At 34.4% G+C, this 27,457-nt stretch overlaps 1 protein-coding gene and 1 long non-coding RNA gene across 2 annotated transcripts; both read left to right on the forward strand.

The window, feature by feature from the left end:
- The first annotated feature begins 3,072 nt into the window (after positions 1 to 3,072).
- Positions 3,073 to 8,376, forward strand: LOC127127957 (TMV resistance protein N). The gene is made up of 5 exons (XM_051057216.1): positions 3,073 to 3,790; positions 4,278 to 5,382; positions 5,662 to 5,934; positions 6,078 to 6,881; positions 6,983 to 8,376. Exons 1-5 carry the CDS (start codon positions 3,324 to 3,326, stop codon positions 8,219 to 8,221), a joined length of 3,888 nt encoding a protein of 1,295 aa, XP_050913173.1. The 5' UTR covers positions 3,073 to 3,323; the 3' UTR covers positions 8,222 to 8,376.
- Positions 8,377 to 12,355: 3,979 nt separating this feature from the next.
- Positions 12,356 to 14,440, forward strand: LOC127127958 (uncharacterized). The gene is made up of 2 exons (XR_007805567.1): positions 12,356 to 13,306; positions 14,233 to 14,440. It is a non-coding gene; the product is annotated as an uncharacterized LOC127127958 (long non-coding RNA).
- Positions 14,441 to 27,457: the final 13,017 nt, after the last annotated feature.

Consider the following 27,457-nt stretch of genomic DNA (forward strand, 5'->3'; position numbering starts at 1 on the left):
ATATTTAAAAAAACACAATTATATTTAACCTAAAAATAAAACATTTCTCATTCTTGCCACATTTTTCTATTTCCTACCTATTTTTCACAAAATCATCTTTTATAGTGGATATCCTATTCAATATATCTTATCAAACAAACACTCAAACTATTGGGAAAATTTCAATGGAATAAATTCACACTTTGGTATTGTATTCCTCTCTCACTAGCATTTTGTCTTTTCTATTCTATTCTAAATATCATAGGCACCTACCATTCCCTTAAATATGCCATTTTTGACTCTTAGGATAACAGAAATAACATTTCAAACCTATATGTTAAGGATACAATGCAATGCTCACTTCAAAATAGAGTAGCCTCTCCATTCCTATCATTTTCTCAACTTTTACTTTCACTTTGTGTCTCTATATTTACCTTTTTTTTTATCTTCTTTGCAAACAAATATACTTTCAGGACTCTTGAAGATGGAGTGATTTTTATTCATGTAAGTTTCTCTTTTTCTCTTTAGCATTTTCATATACTGTATTTAATAAAATTTATCCTTTTCTCCCCCAATTTTTAGTATGTTAAAAATGATAAAATGTTGTAAAAAATAATAAACATTAAAATCTTATAAATACACCAAAAACAATCATTAGGACCATTCTTAAAAAATTATTCATAAATATTATTTTAACAAAATTCATGTTCATCATAGAGAAAGAAAACGAATGTAATATTATCATTTAAATGATGAAGATGAAATATCTTTGTGAAACATTGATAGTTCTACTTTATTATTTTTGGAATATTATCTTGAATTATATACACATAATTTATTAAATTAATTATAAATGAGAATAAATAGAAATAAAAATAGAATTTAATTTATTTTTTATAAATAAATAAATATTACAAGTACTTTCAGTTTTAAATAAAACTATTTAATAAAATGAGTTTCAATTTAGTATATACTATTCTCTTTTTATAAATAATTTTTTTTATAAAAATCAAATAATAATTTAATTATTATTAGTAAAAAACTGTTATGACTATTTTCTGAGATGATGAAAGCTGAACATACCGTTTGAAATTTAAAAAAAAAACGTCAATAAAAAAATAAAAACCAATGAAAGTTAATAACAACTACATCTTTAATGTATGGGAGACTTTTCTTGTCGGACGGATCATGAATTAAAAATATTTAAAAAAATGAAAACCAATGTATGTTAATAACAACTGCATCTTTATGTATGAGAGAGTTTCTTGCCGGAAAAATGATGCATTAAAAATATTAAATTTAAGTAATACTCGTGTCTTTTAACAAATAAGGTCCTTAATAAAAAATAAAATTTAAAAACAACTATCATTTATTAAATTGTAAATAATACTAAACCAATTATAACTGTGTGTTAATTCATAAGTTTTTCTAGTTATAAAGTTTTACATGTGACAGAGAAATGAAAACATTTAAAAAATTTATATTTAAAAAATATTTTTATAATTACGAGACTTCTAAAATTGGGAGACATTGTGTTAATGATCCGATTACATTTTTCATAAGACACTCTTTAATATTCACATGTACTTTTATATATATATATATATATATATATATATATATATATATATATATATATATATATATATATATATAAAATGAGATTAATTACTATGCACTATTAGTGTAAAAAGATTTATACTGTCGATTCATCACCATCACCTATTTGCATTACTTTATAGGTTTTTAAATAAAAGTCAAATTTATTTTAATATCCAACGTCTAGGATTAACTGACGGTATAAGACCCTTTTACACTGTCAGTGTATTCCAATTAAATCCTATATATATATATATATATATATATATATATATATATATATATATATATATATATATAAATTAAATTAAACTTAAAACTTTTTTTGACTAAACGGATACCCTAAACAAATTATTTATTTATTATATTATAAAAAATTCAAAACATTATATATATATATATATATATATATATATATATATATATATATATATATATATATATTATATATATATATATATATATATATATATATATATATATATATATATATATATTATTTTAAATATTTATATTATTATTTCTTATTCAGCCTTTTAATATTTTGTTAATAAAGTCTATTCCACTCCTCAATTGGTGAGGTTAGACACAAAAATTTAAGTAAAAAGTTAAATTAGAATTCACGCATCACAAGTTTACACTATTTACAATTTAATATATTAAAATTATTTAAATAAAAAAATCATAAATTTTATTGTTGTACAAAATATCCAATTAAGTAAAAACTTAAATTTTTTTAAATTGTGTTTTTGTCTAATGATAGTATATAAGTTTAAATAAATTGCCGTGTGTTTGTATTTAGTCCTCCTCTATCTTTTTTTATGAATAAAAATTTTAAATATTAAATTTTATTTTGTTTTAATTCCTAAAATTAAAATATATATATTATTTATAAATTTTGATTTTAATAACTAAAATTCAATGAATTTAAAAAGATATATATATATTTAAGCATTGTATGATAAACACAACAACTTGGGCGAATAATAATAATTCATGAAAAACAATTTGTTTTTGGTCAATATGTAAAATATCTTCATGAGTCTGAAATGTAAGCCACCAATATTAATAAAGGAATAAGTTGTGTTCAACGATGGAGCCACAATTTATTTATTGGTTGACTTTGCAAGCTACCTTTACATTACTACCTCCGTTTATTTTTAAATATTATTTTTTGATTTTCTTTTACGTATATTAAAAAATAATTATTTAGGACTAATCATTATTATTATATAAAAACTAATCATTTATTTTATTTTTTCTCTTTTTATAATAATTATTTAAGATTAATTTTGACAAAAATATAATTAATACTACCTTAAAATTTATAAATGACAATTAAAAAAAACAATTAAAAAAAAAAGGAAATATATCACATATTTTTTATCCCAAATCTACAAACGATTTGTGTCACAATAATTCAAAAGGAGAAGGAACCTATGCATGTGATAAGAATCATAGCCACACGTTCCTTGTTTCTTTTTTTTGGGAAGAACACAAAATGTAAATAATTCAACTAGGAGACTTATGATTGTATCTAATTAATAAGTGTATTCATAGTAAGTTGAATATGACTCATAGTTTTATTAGTTGATTGTTAAAACTCAAAAGAAAGAGAAACATTTGTTAGCACCTCAAAGTCAAATATTTGTTTTCATTTATGAAAACGTATTAACAATCAGCGACTTAGTTCGCGATTCAGCCTAAACTTTTGTCCGTGTTTGATAATTGAAGCCATAACCACAATGATACATGGATGGAACTATGATGTGTTTCTTAGTTTTAGAGGTGAAGATACAAGGACAAGTTTCACAGGCTCTCTCTATCATGGTTTGCACCAAAAGGGTATCAATGTTTTCATTGATGATGAGAAGCTTAGAAGAGGAGAGCAAATATCTCCATCTCTTACTACAGCCATTGAAGAATCTAGGATTTCAATCATTGTGTTTTCTGAAAACTATGCTTCCTCAACTTGGTGTCTTGATGAACTTGCCATGATTCTTGAGTGTTGGAAAACAAAGGGACAGTTGGTTTTTCCGGTTTTCTACTATGTTGACCCTTCTTGGATTAGGCATCAAAGAGGAAGCTTTGGAATAGCAATGGCTAAACATGAAGTCACATTCAAGGGTGATGTTCAAAGGTTGAACAAGTGGAAAAAAGCTTTGTTTGATGCAGCCAATTTGTCAGGTTGGAGCTTAAAAATTGGCCATGGGTATGTAAAAATACATATATATATTCTTCTTTTTGTTCATGTATCTATTCTAACTTAATTGAAAGTGACGATACTGATACGTTATTAACTGTTTTTATGATAAAGAATAGATCGTGTGGTTAATTTACACAGCAGCGACCACAATCAGTGTTGCAACACCTGTAACGATCAAAATTGCAAAAGCCTCTACAAGAATGCAAATCATTTTGTTCAGACATCAAAAACCTTGACGTCACGGTCCAAATTGTTGATGCGGATCTTTTTTTTAAAAATGGTGATAGTAATTATGTTTGAATTTGTAACTTGATAGGTTTGAATATTTGCCTGAACCGACCAAAATCGCGAAAACCTTTACGCGATTGCAACGCGGCCGCGATTGTTATTTAAAACCTTGATCATTGATCATTTTGTTCACGGTCCAAATTTTTGACGCGGATTGTGTTTCGAAACGGTGATAGTAATTGTGTTTGAATTTGTAACTTTGTAGGTATGAATATGAGCTTATCCTAAGGATCATTGAGGAGGTTTCTAGCAAATTAAATAACACCCTTTTGCATATTGCGGAGCATCCGGTTGGACTAGAAACTCGCATATCAGAAGTAAAATCACTTTTGAAATTCGAAAAGCCTGTTGAAGAAGTTTCTTTCTTTGGAATTCATGGACATGGAGGCATAGGCAAAACAACAATTGCAAGAGCATTGTACAACTCAATTGCTAATCAATTTGAAGTCACAAGTTTTCTTACTGATATAAGAGAAGCTTCAACTCAAAGACAAGGCTTAGTTCAACTTCAAGAAACACTTCTTTATGAAACAGTTGGTGAAAACAACATTAAGCTAGGAAATGTTTATAAAGGAATTCCAATTATAAAGAAGAGATTATGTTGCAAAAAAGTGCTTTTGATTCTTGATGATGTTGACAAGTTGGAACAGCTTCAAGCATTAGCAGGAGGACGGGATTGGTTCGGTTTCGGAAGTGTAATAATCATAACAACAAGAGATAAACAATTGCTAGCTTCTCATCTAGTTGATCAAACTTATGAGGTGAAGAAATTGAATCATGAAGAAGCTTTTGAACTCTTTACATGGAATGCATTCAAAAGAAAAGCAAGTGAGAAGGAGTATATGGAGATTTCGAACAATGTTGTGGTTTATGCAGAAGGACTTCCATTGGCTTTGAAAGTAATGGGATCTAATTTGTTTGGTAAAACAGTTGAGGAATGGAAATCTGCATTGGCTAAATACGAAAAAATTCCTAATAAAGAAGTTCAAAATGTGCTTCGAGTAACTTTTGATAATTTAGAAGAGAATGAAAAGGAGATTTTCTTGGATATAGCTTGTTTCTTCAAAGGTGAGACTGTTGAATATGTCGAAAAAACACTTCAAGCTTGTGGTTTCTTTCCGAAATTCGGTATCAGTGTACTTACTGATAGATCTCTTGTAAGTATTGACGAATATAACCGATTGAGAATGCATGATTTGATTCAAGACATGGGAAGGGAAGTTGTTAGAGAAGTTTCGCCGTTAGAGCCTGGAAAACGGAGTAGATTATGGAATCACGAGGATGTTATTGAAGTACTAACCGAAAGTTCGGTAAGCGCCATCATTTCTATGTTATTACCATTGTTTTGTTTAACATGATTTCTTATAGAATAAACAACTTAATTAGGAGTTTATAGCATAAACACTTATCTTATAAATGCTTATACATAAACTACAAACTATGTTGATAAGTTATTCTGAAGAGATTAAGGAGATAGCTGAAAACAACTTATGACTATGTCATAAGCTATTTCCATAAGCTCTTTCAAGCAATCTAGTAAGTGCTTTTGCATCGAATTATGACTTTTCATGTTTGCTTTTGTTTAAAAGGGGACTTATAGAATTCAAGGCATGATGGTAGATCTCCCTGATCACTATATGGTACAGTTGAAAGATGATTCCTTCAAAAAGATGAAAAATCTCAAAATTCTTATAGTTAGAAATGGACACTTTTATGGAAGCCCTCAACATCTTCCAAACAATTTAAGGTTGCTTGATTGGATGGAATATCCTTCATCGTCTTTGCCACAGACTTTTCACCCAAAGAAACTTGTTGCACTCAACTTGTCGCAAAGTCGCTTTACATTGCAAGAACCATTCAAGGTAAGCTTTCATGTTATCATTTTATGCATTTCTCTCTAACATTGGATGAAATGTGGTTTGGATATGTGGGTCAGTCTTCATCTTACTGGTCGGTTTTTTAAGGGTTGAACCAAGTTTGTTAATCTAATTTTTCTGATTTGCAGCATTTCGATTCTTTGACTTCTATGGATTTGAGTCGGTGTGAATTCTTAACAAAGCTACCGGACGTTTCTGGTGTACCAAATTTAACAGAACTAAATCTTGACTATTGTACAAATCTTGAAAAAATTGATGACTCTCTTGGATTTCTTGAGAACCTTACTGAGTTAAGGGCTTATGGATGCACTAAACTTAAAGATTTTCCACAAGCTATCAAATTGACATCATTGAAAACTCTAATTCTTAATTGGTGCTCAAGTCTTCAAACTTTTCCAACAATTTTGGCCAAAATGGATAATCTCATATCTATTTCAATTGAAGGAACTGGTATTGAAGAATTGCCTCCTTCCATTGAAAACCTTGTTGCTCTTGAAGAATTAAGCATGACATCTTGCTTGAGTCTCAAGGAACTTCCTGAAAACATTGATATGCTGCAGAATCTTAGAAACCTTGATATTGAAGGATGTCCGCAATTGAGAAACTTCTTGACAAAATTGAGGGAATTAGGAAAATCTACTCTTACATTTTTCAATGTTCAGTCTTTGAATCTAGAAAACTGTGGTCTTATCGATGAAGATCTTCCCGTAATTTTCAACTGTTTCCCAAATTTGTCATCATTAGTCCTTTCGGGAAATAATTTTCTTACTCTTCCAAGATCCATACAAGAATATGATTCGTTGCAAATGCTTCACTTAGACGACTGCATAGAACTCCGAGAAATTCCATGCATTCCTCCCAATTCGCAATATATTAACGCAAGAAACTGCATATCATTGACTGCAGAGTCATCAAACTTGTTACTAAGCCAGGTTTGTCTCATTCTTAAATGATTTAAATACTTTGTTTGTGTCTAAAAACAATTCGAAATTTTTGTAATCGGATCCTTGAACTTGTCAATAATATATAACAGGAAACTTTCGACGCATGTGAGTTACAAATTATGGTTCCGGGAACAGGAATTCCCGAATGGTTTGATCACACGAGCGAAGGAGAATACATGACCTTTTGGGTGCATGAAAATTTTCCACCAATCATTTTATGTTTCACTCTTGCAATGAAGAGTGAAATGAAGAAGAGTTTCAGTTGCGAAATCCGATTTTATATAAACAGTGAAGAAGTTTATGAATTGGAAATACCAAGAAGTTTTTCAGAAATGGTGACAGATCATGTATGGCTGTTTGATTTGAGGACTCATCCATCTTTCAAGTTTCATGATCTCGATTCGTATCTAGTTGAGGATTGGAATCAGATTGAGATTTCTTGTGAGAAAATAAATGGATCATCAAATGTGAATGTAAGCTGGTGTGGAGTTCATGTATGTAGGCAAGAAGCTAACATGGAAGATATCCTATTTGAAGATCCTGATGTTGATTTAGATTCAAGCAATGAATTTGAGAAGATTGGTTGTAATGTCGAAGAATTTAATGCTAATCTGGATGATGAAGACATGGAAGCATTTTATGCTATTCTTGATGCTGAGAATAATGAAAAAAAAGTGGTTTCTGAATCATCTAACAAAACAATGCCAAGTGAAGAAACCAAGAAAGCTTTGAAGACACTTGATGATTTTCTCACCAAAGATTTTTCAATTCTTTTAAGGCCTAATGAGTACAACACCATGAAATCTACCTTAGATTACCTCACAAATTTACCAAAAGAAGAAGGAATATCTATTGAAACAAGATCATTGGTTATAGAAGTTTCAAGACAGTTCATTTGTTGGAGTAATGATTACACAAATGAAAGCAAGAAAATAGAGTCTACAAAAGCAAAATTGTTGAAAAGGGATGAAATAGAAGAGGGTCTTGAAGCTAACAAAAAACTTTTTAGAGAAGTGAAGTGTTTTGAAAATGAATTGTTGAATGAGTTGGAGTATTTGGAGGAAAGGAAGAAAGAGTTAGAAGAACTAATCAATGGTGTTAGAGCTAATATAAGTGCTTCACAAGAAACCAAGAACATGGTTGCTTGCACAAAGAGAGAAATATTTGAGAAAGCAAAGATTCTAAAAGTTGAAAGAGATGAGTTAAGGGAACAAGTGCATTGTTTGAGAGATGAGCATGAATTGGCTAAGAAGTCTCAAGCAAATATAAGAGATGAATGGTTAAAGCTAGGTGAAAAATTTAGCTACACTATAAAGAATGAAAAGTGATATATGTATGTTAGAATTTTGTAAAAACAAGAAGAAAAAAGTGATATTTGTAGTATAAACCTTTGTCTAAAAATATACATTTTAAGAACAGGATAAACACCAGAAGAGTCTCTCCTTTCATATTGATGTTTTTGAAATAAATGAGTGAATTTTCAGTGCACCATGATAAGATTTTGAATTATTTCAATCAATTTATAATTCAAGTTTTATTTTTCACATGTTTAGTTTTGTAGAATCGCTAACAAAATTGATTTGAAGTTTTTTATTAAATTGTTTTGATATATCTACTTACACTACAAGAAAATCTTCTCTTAGCGTCATAATGTTGCGACGTGAAAATTCCGTGGCAAAAAAAAATATTGTTGCGACGTGATAACCGCGCCGCTAAGAGAAACTGGGTAAAGAAGTTGATCATGCAAGGGGAAGGTATTAGCACCCCTAACATTCGTTGTACTCAACGGGAACCATTTTGATCGTTCTTTGTTTGAATGAGTGTTATATCTAAGGATTACTCGCGAAATGATAAGGGGAAAAAGGAAAAGAATAGATAGAGTGTTTAGTGAGGATTAGGGCCCTCATGCCTACGTATCCTTATAGTGCAATAAGGAATCCAAAGCTCCGTAGTTCATATAACTAATGATTGGAGGTGAAAATAAGTTGTGATAACAAATATGGTCTGAATCAAATGAGAATATGATTTGACTCCAAAAAGGATTAAATCTAAACCCAAGAGAAAAACTGGTATGAACCAACAAGTGAGGGGCCTAAGGCATGGTATTATTGTATTAGAATAACCGAAACAAAGAGAATTAAATGTCTGGCAATAAGCCAAACAACTTTTGGTTCACAAGCAGATACAAGATGGAGCTCAAAGAAATATTGTATTTGGCTCGAAAAGAGAGGTATATCACATGGAGTGAATGAAGGTAGAAGATATGTATGTAGTGAATAGTGAATAATGGATATGAATGGTAGGAAAAGAGGAAGGTAATCAAAGTCAAAGAAATGAAGGATTTAGTAAAAGTGATCGAAGGATATAATTTGGAACCAAAGATAAGGGTGTATTGGAATTCATAAGATAAATAGTATTTGAAACCATAGAGTAAAGGTGACACAAACCACAAGTGAGGGGCCTAAGGTATGGTATCACTGTATGGTTAGGTCGAAAACAAGGACTTAAATGTTTGGCAATAAGCCAAACAACTCTTAGTACAAAGGTGGATAATTTTCCTAAAAGGATATATATGGAAATCCAAGGAAAGTTGTATTTGGTTCCAAAGAAAGGAAGTATGTTACTGAGGTGAATGGTCATGATTGAATGTAGGTGACAGATCATGAAAGATATGGATGGTGCCCTAAGGCAAAAGAAAGAATAAATAGGATTGTGCTCGCCAAGGGTTCGAAGCCTTGTGCAAACGTATTCTCATTGTGCAATGAGAAAGTTTGAGCTCTATAGTTCGTGGAACTACGAAAACAAAGAGATGAGAGATTGGAAGTGATGAAAAAGTATAACTTGCACCAAAAGAAAATGGTGGCATGGGAACCCATAAAGGTAAATGAACTTTGAACCAAAGAGTAAACAGGCAAGCCAACAAACGAGGGGCCTAAGGCATGGTATCACTGTATCAGAATGACCAAAACAAAGAGAATTAAATGTCTAATAATATGCCAAACAGCTCTTGGTTCATAAGGTGGGCTCTGATTAAATCATCCTAAAAGGATAAGTATGCAGCCCAAAGGAGAATGATGTTTGGTACAAGGAACAATATATCACTATAGGAAAAAAAACAATTTGAAATCAAAGAATGATATATTGAGTCCATGAAGGAATAAACTCGGAACCGAAGAGTAAAGGTAGACCAACAAGTGAGGGGCCTAAGGCACGGTATCACTGTATTGGAATAACCAAAAACAAAGGAATTAGGTGTTTTGACAATAAGCCAAACAACTCTCAATTCACAAGGTGGACTCCGATTAAATCGTCATAAAAGGATATGCATGGAATCCAAAGGGATAAAGTATTTTGTTTCAAAAAGATGGTATTGATTGGTGAAGAATTAATAAATAGGGTAGCTCGTAGAGAATTTGAATCCTCGTGCCTATGTATTCTCACTATGCAATGAGAAAATCAGAGCTCCGTAGTTCGACCGACTACGAAAACAAAGAGAATGAGATATTTGTGTGATGAAGAATATGACTTTTACCAAAATAAAATGGTAGCATGGGCACCCATAAAGGCAAACGAACTTTGAACCAAAGAGTAACCAGGCATGAACCAGCAAGTGAGAAGCCTAAGGCATGGTATCACTGTATATGATCGGGCCAAAAACAAAGAGAATTAAATGTTTTGCAATAAGCCAAACAACTCTTGGTTCACAAGGTGAACTCCGACTAAATCCATCCTAAAAGGATAGGTATGAGACCCAAAGGGAAATGATTTTTGATACAAGGAACAATATATCATTGTAGAGGACAAACAATTTGAAACCAAAAAGAATGGTATATTTAATCCATGAAGGAATAAACTTTGAATTGAAGAGTAACAGTAAACCAACAAGTGATGGGCCTAAGGCATGGTATCATTGTATTGGAATAACCAAAAACAAAGGAACTAAGTGTTTGGAAATAAGCCAAACAACTTTTGATTCACGAGGTGGACTCCGATTAAATCGTCCTAAAAGGATATACATGGAATCCCAAGGGATAAGGTATTTGATTTCAAAAGGACTGTATTGATTGATGAATGGGAGAGAATGAAGAATTAATAAATAAGGTAGGATTAATAAATAGGGTAGCTCGCGGAGAATCTGAGTCCTCATGCATGTGTATTCTCACCGTGAAATGAGAAAGTTAGAGCTCCGTAGTCAGACCTACGGTGGAACAAAGAATGCAGAAACTGATGAGGCAAGAGAAATGATATATATGAAAGAAGAAGAATACTTGAAAGTCATTGGATATTAACCACACTAAAGTCTATGAGAAAAGGTGAATACGACGAGCAACAGGGTCATTTCGTCCCGTACCCAAAGATATTCAGAATGAGTTAAGGAATTATCCACTCTCATTCCTTTCCTATTGCTTGAGACTCATGGCGCACAATTTGAATCATAATAAACAAGTGTTGATACATGACCTTTGTTGTTTTTGAATAGTAGTTCAGTCTTGATGTCAAGGGTCTTTAAAGTATTACAGGAGAAGCTTGACTTGAGTTGAGGTCCAGTGCAATGCAAGTATAGAGGACTAATCCTATCAAGTGATCAAGAGGCTTTTGATCACTTGATTGAATAGGGGAATTAGACATATGTCAAAGAACTACTTGATCAAAGATAACTTTGATCAGTCAACCAATCAGAAATAAGATCAAAGTATGAATCCGACACATGGATTTTATGAAAAAGATAATGGCATTAAAAACTGAAAATTAAACAATGTTAATCCTAATCTCTAATGCATTGAATTTTAAAGAGAAATTCTAAAAACTAATTCTAATTAAAATAACAATTCCTAATTAAAATCTGAACTAAGTATTATTTTTAAAATGACTAAAAAAAGATATTTTTCTAAACTAAAACTAAAGTCATATTATAGTAACTAAATTATATATATAAACTAAAGCTATTTAATTGTTTTTTAAACTAAGTTATGATATCAATCTAAACTAAGCTACCGAGATGAATCATGTTTCTAAACTAACAACTAATGTACTACTCCCCCGCCTCATAAAAACGGTCCAATTTAAATAATTTAAAGTTTTTAAGAAAATAATTAGATGTGTTAGTTTTGATGATAAAACTAATATCATTTACTAAAATATCTCTATTAATTGTAATTAAAAGAGTGGTTAAATAAAGTGAAAGTTAATAAATAGGGGTATGATAGTGAAAAAATGATAATAAATAATACATTGATATTATAAAAGAACAATTATTTTTAGAAGAAAAAAAAATACAAATGAGACACTTTTATGAGACGGAGTGAGGAGTATTTTCTAAGCTAAACTAACTAATGTATTGAATAGCTAAAATTAATTTACTAAAATAAAGCTAGTGAGATTTACTAAAATAAAGCTAGTGAGATATAGCACTACAGAACGTGTCGTGGAAGTGATAATCACATTATAATAATATAAAAAAATTAAAATTAAAAAGTAACATGATAATAATTAAGAAAGGGGATAATAGAAAAGGAAACAAAAGAACTAGTGTAGTAGAACGAGAATTGCAAAGAAAATTGCAGCATGAAACATAGCAGAAACGAGAACGCTCAAAGCGTCCTTCAAGCGGGATTTTTCAAATAAGTGATTTTCAACCAAACGTGATTCTAAAGCTCACAGTTCTGTGACTGATTTCTCACGCAACAAATGGAATTCTATCGTGATTTCCAACAGTTTCGAAATTCGACAATTACTTCGGTTCAACATTCAGGTGTTTCAATTTAGATTCGTTATCAACTCAGAGTTCATTTAGGTTCCGCTTCAGATTTTGGTTCAGTTGGGTTTTGGTTTCGAAGTTACAATTTTATTTTGTTCTGGTTTATATTGGTTCAAAATTGTTTAGATTGTATTCAACTCAGATTTTGGTTTAGAGTTTTCGACTCATAATCGGTTGCACACAAAGTGTTCGACAAAAATTCTGAACCAAGTTTTGCTTCTTATTTTTTCCTTTCTCTTTCTATTGGGAATGATTTTCCTTGCAATGCTTGTTTACGGTTAAACTGTTTTGGATTTGGGTTTGATTCCTCTAATGGTTATGATTTTTCAATCGGGTTTTGATTTGGTATTGGTTAGGGTTGCGATAAGAATTCTTGGTGACGTTTCTTGATGAATTATTGATGAAGGTTGAAATTGGTGATGAGAGGGGTCAAGTTTTGGTATTGACAAGATGCTGAATTTTTTATGGTTTATGTTCATGGCAAGGCTTAGATTCTCGGGGTAATCGTCCACACAAGATGAAAAGTAAGACAAATAAATAAACAAGCATACAAAGGTGACTCAACACAAGAAGTTATGGAGTGATAAATAAAGCTTGAGGCTTACCGATCGAAGACCCTCCGATGTTTCTTCAATGGTGATGCAAATTCAATATGGTAAGTGATTCTTCGCGTTCACTTGATTCAATTCCTCTTCATCTCTTTTCCATTTATTTTCTTGTTGTTGATTTTTTTTTTTGTGCTTTAATCATGAAAAACTATGATGTGAAGTATGGTGAGGGTTTATGCTCAAGTTGATTGAAGCTTCAACAACCATGGATTTGAGATCTAATGAGAAAAGGTTGGAGAATGGAGTAAAAACTTGAGAGAAAGTGAAGAATGAGTGAAATCAAAAAAAAAAAAAGAATCCCCTTAATGGGTGGATGATGAATGATTATATAGAACTAGGTGAGGGATGCTTAGAGGTTGAGAATTGGTTAGAAGTTAGTTTGGGTTGTTTTGGGCACTTTGGGCAATTGCCCAAAGTGGTTAGAAGTTAGTTAGTGGAAGTTTAAGGTAGTTAAAACATGGATGTATGTGAATTTACATGCATGTGCTTATGCTGAATTTTTAGTGAATGTGAGGGAAATTGAATTAATTTATATGGCATCACTTGAACACATGTTTGGGTATTTACATGGTATGAATGAATAACTTATATATGCATTTGGATTGATGTTCATGGATGAAATTATTATTGCATGAATGCTGAATTTTTAATGCACATGATTTATGGGGTTTTACTTGTTGTATAGAAGTGGAATGAATATGATACATAAAATGGAATTTATATTCATGGTATATGCATAACATGCTAAATTTTTATTATATTTGACTTGTTTTTTTAATGATTTTGTATATGATGTGAACGTATGTGCATGTGTTGAATTTTAGAGATGGATGATATGAATCAAGATGACTTTTTATGTGTATTTTATAAATGCTCATGATGCTAAATTTTTGTTATGTAAGTGCTGAATTTTTAGAAATGAATATAACTTATTTTTATTGTTTTCTTTGCAACATGGTACATGGTAATGGAGCATGAACAAGCATGATCAAGAGTGGAGTATGAATGAAGACTATTGAAGAGCTTGGAATTACTTTTATTCTTTTGTGTATGGAAATCATGTAATATGCTTGTAATAAAATAAAGTGAAGTCATGTGAATGTAAAGATAATATTTAGTGACTTTTGAACCTTATATACATAGATTCAAAGACCATAAATAAAAAGGGAGTTATGACTCAAGGTGTATGTGTGGAAATGGATTCCAATTAATGCTTAGGGAATTTACCTATGAAGTGAAAAGTGACTTAGTGAATCACTTAGAAATTGGAAATGTATCGAAAGATCGAAAATACAAGTTAGGTTGAATGGCTTACAATACAGGTTATGAAAAAATGTGAAATATGTGCTTGATGGATGTCGTGCATAGGGTATATCCTTTTTGTACATGATGTAGTGACTTAAAGAGGGAGGATGAATAGGTTTAGGAATGCCTATGATAGTGGTCAAGTGTCTGGTCAACAATGTCGACCCTGTTGACCAAAAGTCAACAATTTATTTACTTTCCATTTTCCAAATTCAAGATACTTCCTGATTTAAGAAAAACATCATCACTAAAGAGCCTTTGACCTAATTTTTTCAAATGAAGATGGAATGGTGAGATGTAGATGAAATGAATGCTTCCTAAATGCATGTAGATGAATAAAGTCGTAAGTCAAGTAAAAAATGAAAAAAGTAGGGCAAATTTTAGGGTATGATAATGAACAGGAAGATTGTTGTCACTAAGAAATCAATCGATTGCCTTATTTCTCACAATGGTTTTGGAAAAAGGGTTTACAATGTCAATACTGATGCTAGACGAGAAGCTATGGTAGCATCAATAATTTTTAAGGAATGAACAAAGATGGATGAAGGAAAAGGTACAAGTGCTAAATATATATCTGATAGGCTGAGGGTCTGTGATCGGAAAAATAGCAAGTGTACTATTTTGTCTGTTATAGTAATAACGGGGAAATTCCCCGAATGTCGATCTCAAGGACTGCAAGTTAATATTGAGTTCATTTCATCATTCAATTAAACAAAAAGTATGATTTGGATTTTTAGATTCAAAATTATAAAAATAAAGGCAAAAGAAAATAATAATAAAAATAAGGGTTTGCAAGGTATGAAGAACAATGCCAGGGAAGGTGTATGATTTATCCCTGTAACAACTCTGAGTCACTACTACATCAACAAATATCAATTACGACCAGTTCTCAATGGTATTTTCTCCCAAGTCCTTGGTAAGAAAACCTTTAATCAATCCACCCTAATTTCTATGTCCATAGGCAATTAAGGTGAAGTTAAGCTTTATTATATCAAGAATGTGCTGGTTCATACAAGGTATCCCTAGTCCTAGGTGATATCTACTGCAGAGTAACCTTATGAAAACCTTACCAATGGCGGTCCAGCCTAATTGATAACCATAAAACAATCTCGATCGGTCCGAAAGAGAAATCATTAAACACATTAAAAGGTTATCGTAAGAATAATATTATAAATGCAAATGTAAACTCAAAGTCATTACAATTCTAAATCAATGACACCCCCCTAGCATTGGGGGGTTTAGCTATTCATATTGTTCAAAACGAATTCAAGATAAAAATTACACATTACAAGTAATTGGATGACTTGGATCTTCAATCGCTTCCGCTCATGAAAACCTTCCGCTCTCTGAACTCCTTGCTCTCTATAATACTTGATTGCTTGATAACTATGTGTTCGCCTCGTTCCAGGATGATATTTTCTTTGGTAGAAGGTTCTCTTATATAGTGAAAACTCCAAGCAACAGGTGGATAACTCCAAAAATATCTTCACAAGCCCAATGATCCAAAGCCCGTAAAAATTGGAAATTTTGGGCCTGGGCTAACACAGCCCGTGTCAGCTCACTACTTCACTTGACACGCCCATGGGGGCTCAACACGACTGAGGAACATGCCTGACATGGGCCATGCCAGGCTACTGTTTTAGCTTTCATCCTCCTTCTGCCTGACACAGGCCGTGTCAGGTGACACGGGTGGCCGTGTCAGGCCTCATGTGCTGAAGTTTTTCCATTCCTTTGCTTGCCGGAATTCCGTACTGTCTCACTTCGAGTTCCTTGGTTCTTCCACCTGGACCTGTTGGACAAAAACACAGACATCCTACGCGTAAAATCACGAAAATATAAAGTAAAACATGACAATGAATGGAAATTCTCAAATATTATACGGGAAGTAAAATTGCCTTGAAAAGTACCAAAATGCTTGCTCGGTGTCTCAAAATCCTCGGCTTCTTGTCAGATTAGTAACTAAAACTTAATGAAAATGGTGACTGATCACAACCCCAAACTTAGCTCATTGCTTGTCCTCAAGTAATGTTTCAGATGACACAGTGTGTCACTCCCCAAGATTCTTTATTTCTCCTGACACTGCTGAAATCATTCGTTAACGCCTTCACTCTTCCTTTTATAGTTCCTGCTTTTCCTTGTGAGTATGGCCATCCATAGATCTAGTATGGCCATTGTAACACCCTTCTAAAATACCCCAAATATTTAATTAAAATAACAACAACAAATATCAGAGTAATTATGCACCAAGGGTGTCACACAACACTTAACAACATAATAACTGTCATGCTCATTATTTAATCAAAATAACATTTTTGCACAATTCGCAGCGGATATGAATCAACTCAACCATTCCACAAACATATAACGTATTACATGAAAAATGGTTCAACAACCGACAATAAACAATTAAAACATCCCGTCCCGATGTTACATCTATCAGAGCATGACCCACTACGGTGACTACACTAGACTCCAAGCACTAGCTTCTACTCAACTCATTGCTCGTTACCTGAAAAATAATTGTAAGGGTGAGTTCCTCAATCGATGTAACAAACATTATAAATTATCATGTTATGTTAAGTAATTTAACTCATTAATCACCCAATATCAGCACAACTCATATACATACTCAAGATCAATACCACTGATACACATACAACAAACCAACAGAATGCAACTCTAATGAGACTCGACTCGTCATGCATGTGGTACCATTCGGAGTAAAACTCCCAACTTAAAATCATTGCCATTTTAGTGGGCATCAAGGCATAAGCCTTCAACTTTCAACTTAAAATTTTGCCAATCCAAGCCAACGTGGTGTGAGCAAAGCTCCGACTTAATGCATATGAATGTACATGGCATACACGACTTTAAACTGTCAACAACATAATAATAATCTCAACACAACAACGTTTTCAACAAAAATCAACTTATAATCAACTTTGGCTCATCAAGCCTCCAACTCAGTATTTTCAACAACTTTAACACAACTGATTCACATATTTGGATCAACATTTCATAACATAAACCCAACAAAATTATTCCTCACAATCAACTAAAATAGGCCAATCACCAATTACGTTCACAACATTAAAATACCAATTTTTCTAATTTCCAACAGTGTTAACCGGTTAACGCCCTGGGTTAACCGGTTAACGCAGGACAAAAATACATTTTCTGGCAAAACGCAACAGTGTTAACCGGTTAACGCCCTGGGTTAACCGGTTAACGCAGGCAAAACAGCACATTTTCACAAATTATAACAGTGTTAACCGGTTAACACCCTGGGTTAACCGGTTAACGCAGACAAAACAGCAGTTCCTGCGCTAACACAAGGCAGAATGCAGAGTTTCCGCATTTTCCGCCGTTGGAGGACTTCCGGACCTCCGATTCAACTTCCGTAAAAAGCTACATTATCGGAAAATCACGACACATACAATTATCGATTCAATTTCAGTTTTCATACAACTTATTCATCACTATTTTCTCAGCATTCTAAATCCCAATTAGGGTCAATTCAACGGTTTATCACTACCCATGACATGTTAATCTATAATACCCATTAAGTGACGATAAACCCCCCCTTACCTGAGATAATCCGGCAATCTCTAAGCTTCAAGCTTTTCCGTTCTTCAACCTCTGCTCTTTCTCCACTTTTCGCCTTTCAGCCGCTTCTCTGTTTCACGTGAAAATTCTTTACCAAAAATGAATGACCCTTTTTCTCTTATTCCAACTTATATATTTTCCACTAATTATTATTCCAAATAATAATAATAATAATAATAATAATCCAATAATCCAATTTATTTAATTAAATTATTAAATATATTATTAACTTAATTAAATAATCCTCTTATTTAATTCGGGGTGTTACAACTCTCCCCTACTAAAAGAGTTTTCGTCCTCGAAAACATACCTCAAGCAAATAACTCTGGATAAGACTCCTTCATCCGACTCTCAAGTTCCCATGTCATGCTTTCGCCCGCAGCTCCCAACCAAACGACTTTAACCAACCCAATCTCTTTTCCTCGAAGAGTCTTTGTTTCACGATCCTCAACTCGCACAGGCTTTGTCTCTACTGTTAAATTATCTCGCACTTGCACATCATCCATACTAACCACATGAGACGGATCTGAGATATACTTCCGAAGCTGCGACACATGGAATACATCATGCAAATTCGAAAGATTAGGTGGTAACGCCATCCGATAAGCAACTCTTCCAACCCGTTCTAAGATTTGATACGGACCAATGAAGCGAGGAGTGAGCTTTTTAGACTTCAAAGCCCTCCCAACTCCGGTCACAGGCGTGACTCTCAAAAACACATGGTCACCAGCTTGAAATTCTAAATCCTTCTTCCGCTTGTCATGGTAACTCTTCTGCCTACTCTGAGAAGCTTTCATCTTCTCCCGGATAAACTTCACTTTCTCGGTAGTTTCTCGAACTAACTCTGGTCCAAGTACTACACTCTCACCAGATTCGTGCCAACACAACGGAGTTCTACATCTACGACCATATAATGCTTCAAAAGGCGCCATTCCGATACTAGAATGGTAACTATTATTGTATGTGAACTCGATCAATGGAAGATAAGTGTCCCACGAACCTCCTTGTTCAAGAACACAAGCCCTCAGTAAATCTTCCAATGACTGAATAGTTCTCTCAGTTTGGCCATCAGTTTGAGGATGATATGCCGAACTCAACCTCAACTTAGATCCCAACGAATCTTGCAGACTTTTCCAAAATCCCGATGTAAACCTCGGATCTCTGTCCGACACAATACACAGAGGGACACCATGCAACTTTACAACTACTCGGATGTAAATCTCTACCAACTTCGCAATTGGGTAAGTGATGTTAATAGGTATGAAGTGAGCCGACTTCGTAAGCCTATCAACGATCACCCAAATCGAATCATGCCCTCGTAAGGTAGCAGGCAGCCCCGTTACAAAGTCCATAGAAATGCTATCCCATTTCCATTCTGGAACGTCCAACGGTTGCATCAACCCAGCAGGCTTCTGATGCTCAATCTTCGACTTCTGACAAGTTAAGCACGCATACACAAAACGAGCCACCTCTTCTTTCATTCCGGGCCACCAAAATAATTTCTTTAAATCCTGATACATTTTAGTAGCTCCTGGATGAATACTCAAGCTGCTTCTATGACCCTCCTCTAGAATACTTCTCTTCAAAATTGCGTTGTCAGGAATACAAATTCTTTCCCCTAATTTCAACACACCTCTCGCATCAACCGTAAAGTCACTTTTCTCCGATTGGCCACAACGATTAAGGATATCTACTAATTTCACATCCAATTTCTGTGCCTCTCGGATACTATCCATAAAATCATTATTAATCTTTAGCATTCCTAGCATCACACTATGCGGTGTTACTTCGCAAACCAAACTCATATCCCGAAATTGCTCAATTAATTCCAACTCCTTAATCATCATTGCTGACACATGCAAGGTCTTTCTACTTAAAGCATCGGCCACAACATTTGCTTTTCCTGGATGATAATTCAAACCGAAATCATAATCCTTAAGCAATTCGAACCACCTACGTTGTCTCATGTTCAGCTCTTTCTGATCAAATAGATACTTTAAACTTTTATGATCGCTGAAAACTTCGAATCTGGAACCATAAAGGTAATGCCTCCAAAGTTTTAGCGCAAACACTACAGCAGCAAGTTCAAGATCATGCGTAGGATAGTTCTTTTCATGAATTCTCAACTGTCGCGACGCATAAGCAATTACTTTATTATTTTGCATGAGCACACCTCCCAAACCCATCAACGAAGCATCACAGTAAATTATAAACGGTTCCCCCGGATTTGGCAAAGTCAAAACCGGCGCCGACGTCAATCTCCTCTTTAATTCATTAAAACTCTCTTCGCACTGAACATCCCACACGAAAGCTTTACCTTTGCAAGTTAATTTAGTCAACGGAAGTGCTAACTTAGAAAATCCTTCAATAAATCTTCTATAATATCCAGCTAATCCCAAAAAGCTTCTAATCTCGGTAACCGACTTAGGAGTTTCCCATTGCAATACAGCTTCTACCTTGGAAGGATCTACAGCAATACCTTTTCCTGAAATTACATGGCCGAGAAAACTGACTTCTCTTAACCAAAACTCACACTTGGACAACTTCGCATACAATTTCTTATCTTTCAAAACCTCCAATACTAATCTCAAATGTTCCTGGTGCTCTCCTTCGGACTTAGAGTAAATCAAAATATCATCAATAAATACTACCACAAAATGATCCAGATAAGTATGGAAAATACGATTCATGTATTCCATAAATACTCCCGGCGCATTAGTCACACCGAAAGGCATCACAGAATACTCATAATGTCCATACCGAGTTCTGAACGCTGTCTTCTGGATGTCTTCATCTTTCACTCTGATCTGATGATAGCCCGATCTCAAATCAATTTTACTGAACACACAAGCACCCACTAATTGGTCCATCAAATCATCTATCCTCGGTAGTGGATACTTATTCTTGATCGTTACTTTATTCAATTGTCTATAATCAATACAAAGCCTCATACTACCCTCTTTCTTCTTTACTAGCAACACTGGAGCTCCCCACGGCGACACACTTGGTCTTATAAACTTCTTCTCAAGTAAGTCTTCCAATTGCTTCTTTAATTCATACAATTCAGATGCCGACATTCTATACGGTGCCATCGAAACAGGCCTAGTACCAGGTACCAGATCAATAGTAAATTCAACTTCCCTCTCTGGCGGCACACTAGGAATTTCATCAGGAAAAACTTCAGGGAATTCTTTCACCACTAACAGTTCCTCTATCTTAGCTTTACTTTCAACCGACAACGTCGCCATCAAGGAAAACATCTGAGCTCCCTCTTTCATCAATTTTCGCAATTCTCTGAAAGGTAATAAGTCAACTCCTTCCTCTTCAGGAGTGGAAAACCTCACCGACTTATGATGACAATTTATATGAACATAATTATACTCTAACCAGTTCATACCAAGAATTACATCCATCCCATCCAACTGCAAACATACTAAATCAACATAGAAATCTTTATCGAAGATCGACAAAGGACATTTTAAACATACCAAAGAAGTAGTTACTGATCCCTTAGCTGGGGTCTCAACAATCAATTCACCATCCAAAGTGGACAATTTTAAACCCAGTCTTCGAGCACAGTTAGTAGAAATAAAACAGTGGGTAGCACCGGTATCAACAATAGTAATTAAAGGAGTACCATATATGAAACATGTACCTCGGATAAGTCTGTCCTCACAGGAGGTTTGAGTTCCGGTCAATGCGAACACCTTCCCAGTCTGAGATTTCTTTGGCTTCTGACACTGACTTCCAATATGCCCTTCTTCGCCACAATTAAAACAAATCATTTCCTTGTGCTTGCAATCAGCCATTGCATGACCAGTCTTACCACAACGAAAACATCTCTTTACTTCAGCAGTGCATACATTACTCTTATGACCAGCCTGACCACATTTGAAGCAAACTATACCAGCAGGAGCACCTCCCCTACTAGTCCTCTGAGCCGGAGCAGCTCCTTGTTTCCCTTTTCCCACTGGGGCATCATACGGCTTGCCACGATTTTGATGTTGCTTGCCCCTGCGGTCACTGACAATCTTGTAATGAGCATTATTGTCTTCTTCAAATATCCTGCAGCTATCAACCAATTCAGTAAAAATGCGTATCTTCTGATACCCAACAACTTTCTTAATTTCAGAGCGCAGTCCATTTTCAAACTTGATGCACTTTAAAAATTCAGCACCAGCACCAGTGTAATGAGGATAAAATTTGGACAACTCCACAAATCTCGCAGCATAATCAATGACAGACATGTTTCCTTGCTTCAGCTCAAGGAACTCAATTTCCTTCTTACCACGGACATCTTCCGGATAATACTTTCTCATGAATTCCCTACGGAATACATCCCAAGTAATGACTTCACCTGCCACGGTCAACCGCTCGTGAGTCTCTAGCCACCAGTCATCAGCTTCGACTGCTAGCATGTGAGTACCATACCGAACCTTCTGAGCTGGAGTGCAATCCATAACACGGAAGATTCTCTCAATCTCTTTCAACCATCCCAAGGCTGCATCTGGATCATGCTTCCCTTTAAACACCGGCGGATTCTCTCTCTGAAAAGTCGCCAAGCTACGTGATCCAGCATCACCACCAGCATTTGGCAAGTTCTGCACAGCTTGTGCCATCGCTTGCATTGCGGCAGCCATTGCAGCGTCATTCCTTCCAGCCATTTCAACTTATCACTACAACACAACTTAAAAGTTAGACTAGTAACAATTACACAATTGTTAGACAGTAACGACACGACAACTGGCCGGACAGACCGACCTGCTATGATACCACTAATGTAACACCCTTCTAAAATACCCCAAATATTTAATTAAAATAACAACAACAAATATCAGAGTAATTATGCACCAAGGGTGTCACACAACACTTAACAACATAATAACTGTCATGCTCATTATTTAATCAAAATAACATTTTTGCACAATTCGCAGCGGATATGAATCAACTCAACCATTCCACAAACATATAACGTATTACATGAAAAATGGTTCAACAACCGACAATAAACAATTAAAACATCCCGTCCCGATGTTACATCTATCAGAGCATGACCCACTACGGTGACTACACTAGACTCCAAGCACTAGCTTCTACTCAACTCATTGCTCGTTACCTGAAAAATAATTGTAAGGGTGAGTTCCTCAATCGATGTAACAAACATTATAAGTTATCATGTTATGTTAAGTAATTTAACTCATTAATCACCCAATATCAGCACAACTCATATACATACTCAAGATCAATATCACTGATACACATACAACAAACCAACAGAATGCAACTCTAATGAGACTCGACTCGTCATGCATGTGGTACCATTCGGAGTAAAACTCCCAACTTAAAATCATTGCCATTTTAGTGGGCATCAAGGCATAAGCCTTCAACTTTCAACTTAAAATTTTGCCAATCCAGGCCAACGTGGTGTGAGCAAAGCTCCGACTTAATGCATATGAATGTACATGGCATACACGACTTTAAACTGTCAACAACATAATAATAATCTCAACACAACAACGTTTTCAACAAAAATCAACTTATAATCAACTTTGGCTCATCAAGCCTCCAACTCAGTATTTTCAACAACTTTAACACAACTGATTCACATATTTGGATCAACATTTCATAACATAAACCCAACAAAATTATTCCTCACAATCAACTAAAATAGGCCAATCACCAATTACGTTCACAACATTAAAATACCAATTTTTCTAATTTCCAACAGTGTTAACCGGTTAACGCCCTGGGTTAACCGGTTAACGCAGGACAAAATACATTTTCTGGCAAAACGCAACAGTGTTAACCGGTTAACGCCCTGGGTTAACCGGTTAACGCAGGCAAAACAGCACATTTTCACAAATTATAACAGTGTTAACCGGTTAACACCCTGGGTTAACCGGTTAACGCAGACAAAACAGCAGTTCCTGCGCTAACACAAGGCAGAATGCAGAGTTTCCGCATTTTCCGCCGTTGGAGGACTTCCGGACCTCCGATTCAACTTCCGTAAAAAGCTACATTATCGGAAAATCACGACACATACAATTATCGATTCAATTTCAGTTTTCATACAACTTATTCATCACTATTTTCTCAGCATTCTAAATCCCAATTAGGGTCAATTCAACGGTTTATCACTACCCATGACATGTTAATCTATAATACCCATTAAGCGACGATAAACCCCCCTTACCTGAGATAATCCGGCAATCTCTAAGCTTCAAGCTTTTCCGTTCTTCAACCTCTGCTCTTTCTCCACTTTTCGCCTTTCAGCCGCTTCTCTGTTTCACGTGAAAACTCTTTACCAAAAATGAATGACCCTTTTTCTCTTATTCCAACTTATATATTTTCCACTAATTATTATTCCAAATAATAATAATAATAATAATAATAATCCAATAATCCAATTTATTTAATTAAATTATTAAATATATTATTAACTTAATTAAATAATCCTCTTATTTAATTCGGGGTGTTACAGCCATCATGCTTCTGCTACGCAAAAGGTTTTTTCAGTGGGTCAACAATATTGTCAAGTGTATATACTCTGCATATTTTCACATCTCCTATATCTATTATCTCTCGAATAAGGTGATAATGCCTAAGTATGTGTTTGGATCGTTGGTGAGATATAGGCTCCTTATCTTGTGGGATAGCACCATTGTCATCATATTAGAGATCAATCGGATCCACAATGCTAAGAACTATTCCAAGTTCGCTAATGAACTTTTTGATCCAAACAGCTTTCTTTGCTGCACTTGAGGAAGCAATATACTCGACCTCGATTGTAGAATCAACAATTGTATCTTGCTTTGAACTTTTCCTGCTCACAGCTCCACCGTTTAAGCAGAACATATAAGCAGATTGTGATCTAAAGTCATCCTTATCTGTCTGGAAGCTAGCATTGGTGTATCCAATTACAGCAAGCTCTTCCTGACCTCCATATATCAAGAACGAGTCCTTAGTCCTTCTCAAATACTTAAGGATATTCTTGACAGCTACCTAATGAGCATCATCAGGATCAAATTGGCACCTACTCGTTGCACTTAAAGCATACGAGACATCTGATTGAGTACATAACATGGCATACATGATAAATCATATTGCAGATGCATATGGAATCTTATTCATGCGTTCCCTTTCTTCTTTAGTTGAAGGGGATTGTGTTTTTGACAGATACATGCCATGTTGCATAGGTATGAGTCCTTTCTTGGAATCATGCATATTAAAGTGTCTCAACATTTTGTCTATGTATGTACTCTGACTTAGGCCAAGCAGTTTTTGTGATCTATCTCTGTAGATCCTGATTCCTAATATATAGGTTGTTTCACCTAGTTCATTCATAGAAAAACATTTCCCCAACCAAGACTTTACTTTTTTGTAGGGTAGGGACATCGTTTCCAATGAGTAATATGTCATCTACATATAATACCAGGAAGACGATCAAGGCTCATCTTCATTCTTGATGAATCCATATTGTTTTACTGTTTCATCAAAACAAAGATTCCAGCTTCTGGAAGCTTGCTTCAATCCATAGATTGATCTTTGTAACTTACATATCTTTTGGGCTTCTTCTGGTATGTCAAATCCTTCAGGATGTGTCATGTACACAAACTTAAGAAGATTCCCATTAAGGGAAGCAGTTTTGACATCCATCTTCCATATTTCATAATCATGATATGCAACTATAGCAAGTAAAATCCAAATAGATTTAAGCATTGCAACTGGTAAACAGGATTCATCATAGTCAACCCCATGAATTTGTTTATATCCTTTTGCAATCAGTCTTGCCTTATAAGTATGTACCTTACCATCCATGTCAGTCTTCTTTTTGAAGACCCACTTGCATCCTATAAGGTTAACTCCTACAGGAGGTTCTACCAAGGTCCAAACCTGGTTTGTGTACATGGAATCCATTTCAGATTTCATGGCTTCTAGCCACTTCTCAGACTCACGACCAGTTATGGCATCTTGGTAGGCCACATGCTCATCTTGATCCATAAGTAATACATCACGCTTGTCAGTTATAAGATATCCATATCTCTCAGGTAGGTGACATATCCTGCTTGACCTACGCTGGTCTTGTTCTACTTGAGTAGGTTGCTCTTCCACAACTACTTGTGTTTCCTGCTCTAATTCCTCCATAGGTGTATTAATGCTTTGTGATTCTTGAATTTCTTCAAGCTCTACTTTTCTCCCACTGATTCTTTTGGAAATAAAATCCTTTTCTAGGAAAACTCCAGTTCGAGCAACAAACACTTTGCCCTCAGAAGGATTGTAGAAGTAATACCCTCTTATTTCTTTAGGATATCCCACAAATAACCATTTGTCATATTTTTGCTCAAACTTACTTGAAATTTGTCATTTCACATAAACTTCACAACCCTAAATCTCCATGTAAGACATATGTGGTTTCTTACCACTCCATATCTCATATGGTGTCTTCTCAACCTTTTTGGATGGAACACGGTTAAGTGTGTAAGCTGTTGTAAATAGTGCATGTCCTCAAGAGGAGTTTGGAAGATCGGCGTGACTCATCATGGATCAGACCATGTCTAACAAGGTTCGATTTCTTCTCTCAGATACACCGTTCCATTAGGGTGTTTCAGAAAGAGTAAGTTGGGATAGAATCCTACACTCTTTCAGATGGTCATCAAACTCTAGGCTTAAATACTCACCACCTCGATCTAATCGAAGAGTTTTAATACTCTTACCTAGTTGGTTCTGTACTTCATTCTTGAATTCCTTGAACTTTTCAAAGGACTCTGATTTGTGTTTCATTAAATACACATAACCATATCTACTGGAATCATCAGTATATGTGATGAAGTACTGAAAACCTCCTTTGGCTGGTATGTTCAGTGATCCACACATATCAGTATGTATGAGGGCCAAAAGATCATTAGCTCTTTCACCTTTTCCTGTGAATGGAGACTTTGTCATCTTTCCAATTAAACAAGATTTGCATGTCTTATATGGTTCATAATCAAAAGAGTCTAAGAGTCCATCTTCATGGAGTTTGAAAATGTGTTTCTTCTTTATATGGCCTAATCGACAATGCCAAAGGTAAGTTGGATTTAACTCATTAGGTTTCATCCTTTTAGTATTAATGTTATAAATATGCATTTCAAGATCAAGGACATATAGTCCATTGTTCATTTGTGCAGTAGCATATAATATATCATTCAAATAAATGGAGCAACAATTGTTCTTTATTTTAAATGAAAAACCAAACTTGTCTAAACAAGAAACGAAAATAATATTCTTGCTAATTGCAGGTACATAAT

Source organism: Lathyrus oleraceus, chromosome 3 (assembly GCF_024323335.1).
Source record: "Lathyrus oleraceus cultivar Zhongwan6 chromosome 3, CAAS_Psat_ZW6_1.0, whole genome shotgun sequence".
Lineage (NCBI taxonomy): Eukaryota > Viridiplantae > Streptophyta > Magnoliopsida > Fabales > Fabaceae > Lathyrus > Lathyrus oleraceus.

Bases quoted from the DNA above. Each gene is read 5' to 3' on its own strand.
- LOC127127957 (XM_051057216.1), top strand. From the start codon at position 3,324: ATGATACATGGATGGAACTATGATGTGTTTCTTAGTTTTAGAGGTGAA. The intron at 3,791-4,277 runs GTATGTAAAAAT...GTAACTTTGTAG, and splicing joins AGCTTAAAAATTGGCCATGG to GTATGAATATGAGCTTATCC. The intron at 5,383-5,661 runs GTAAGCGCCATC...TTTGTTTAAAAG, and splicing joins AAGTACTAACCGAAAGTTCG to GGGACTTATAGAATTCAAGG.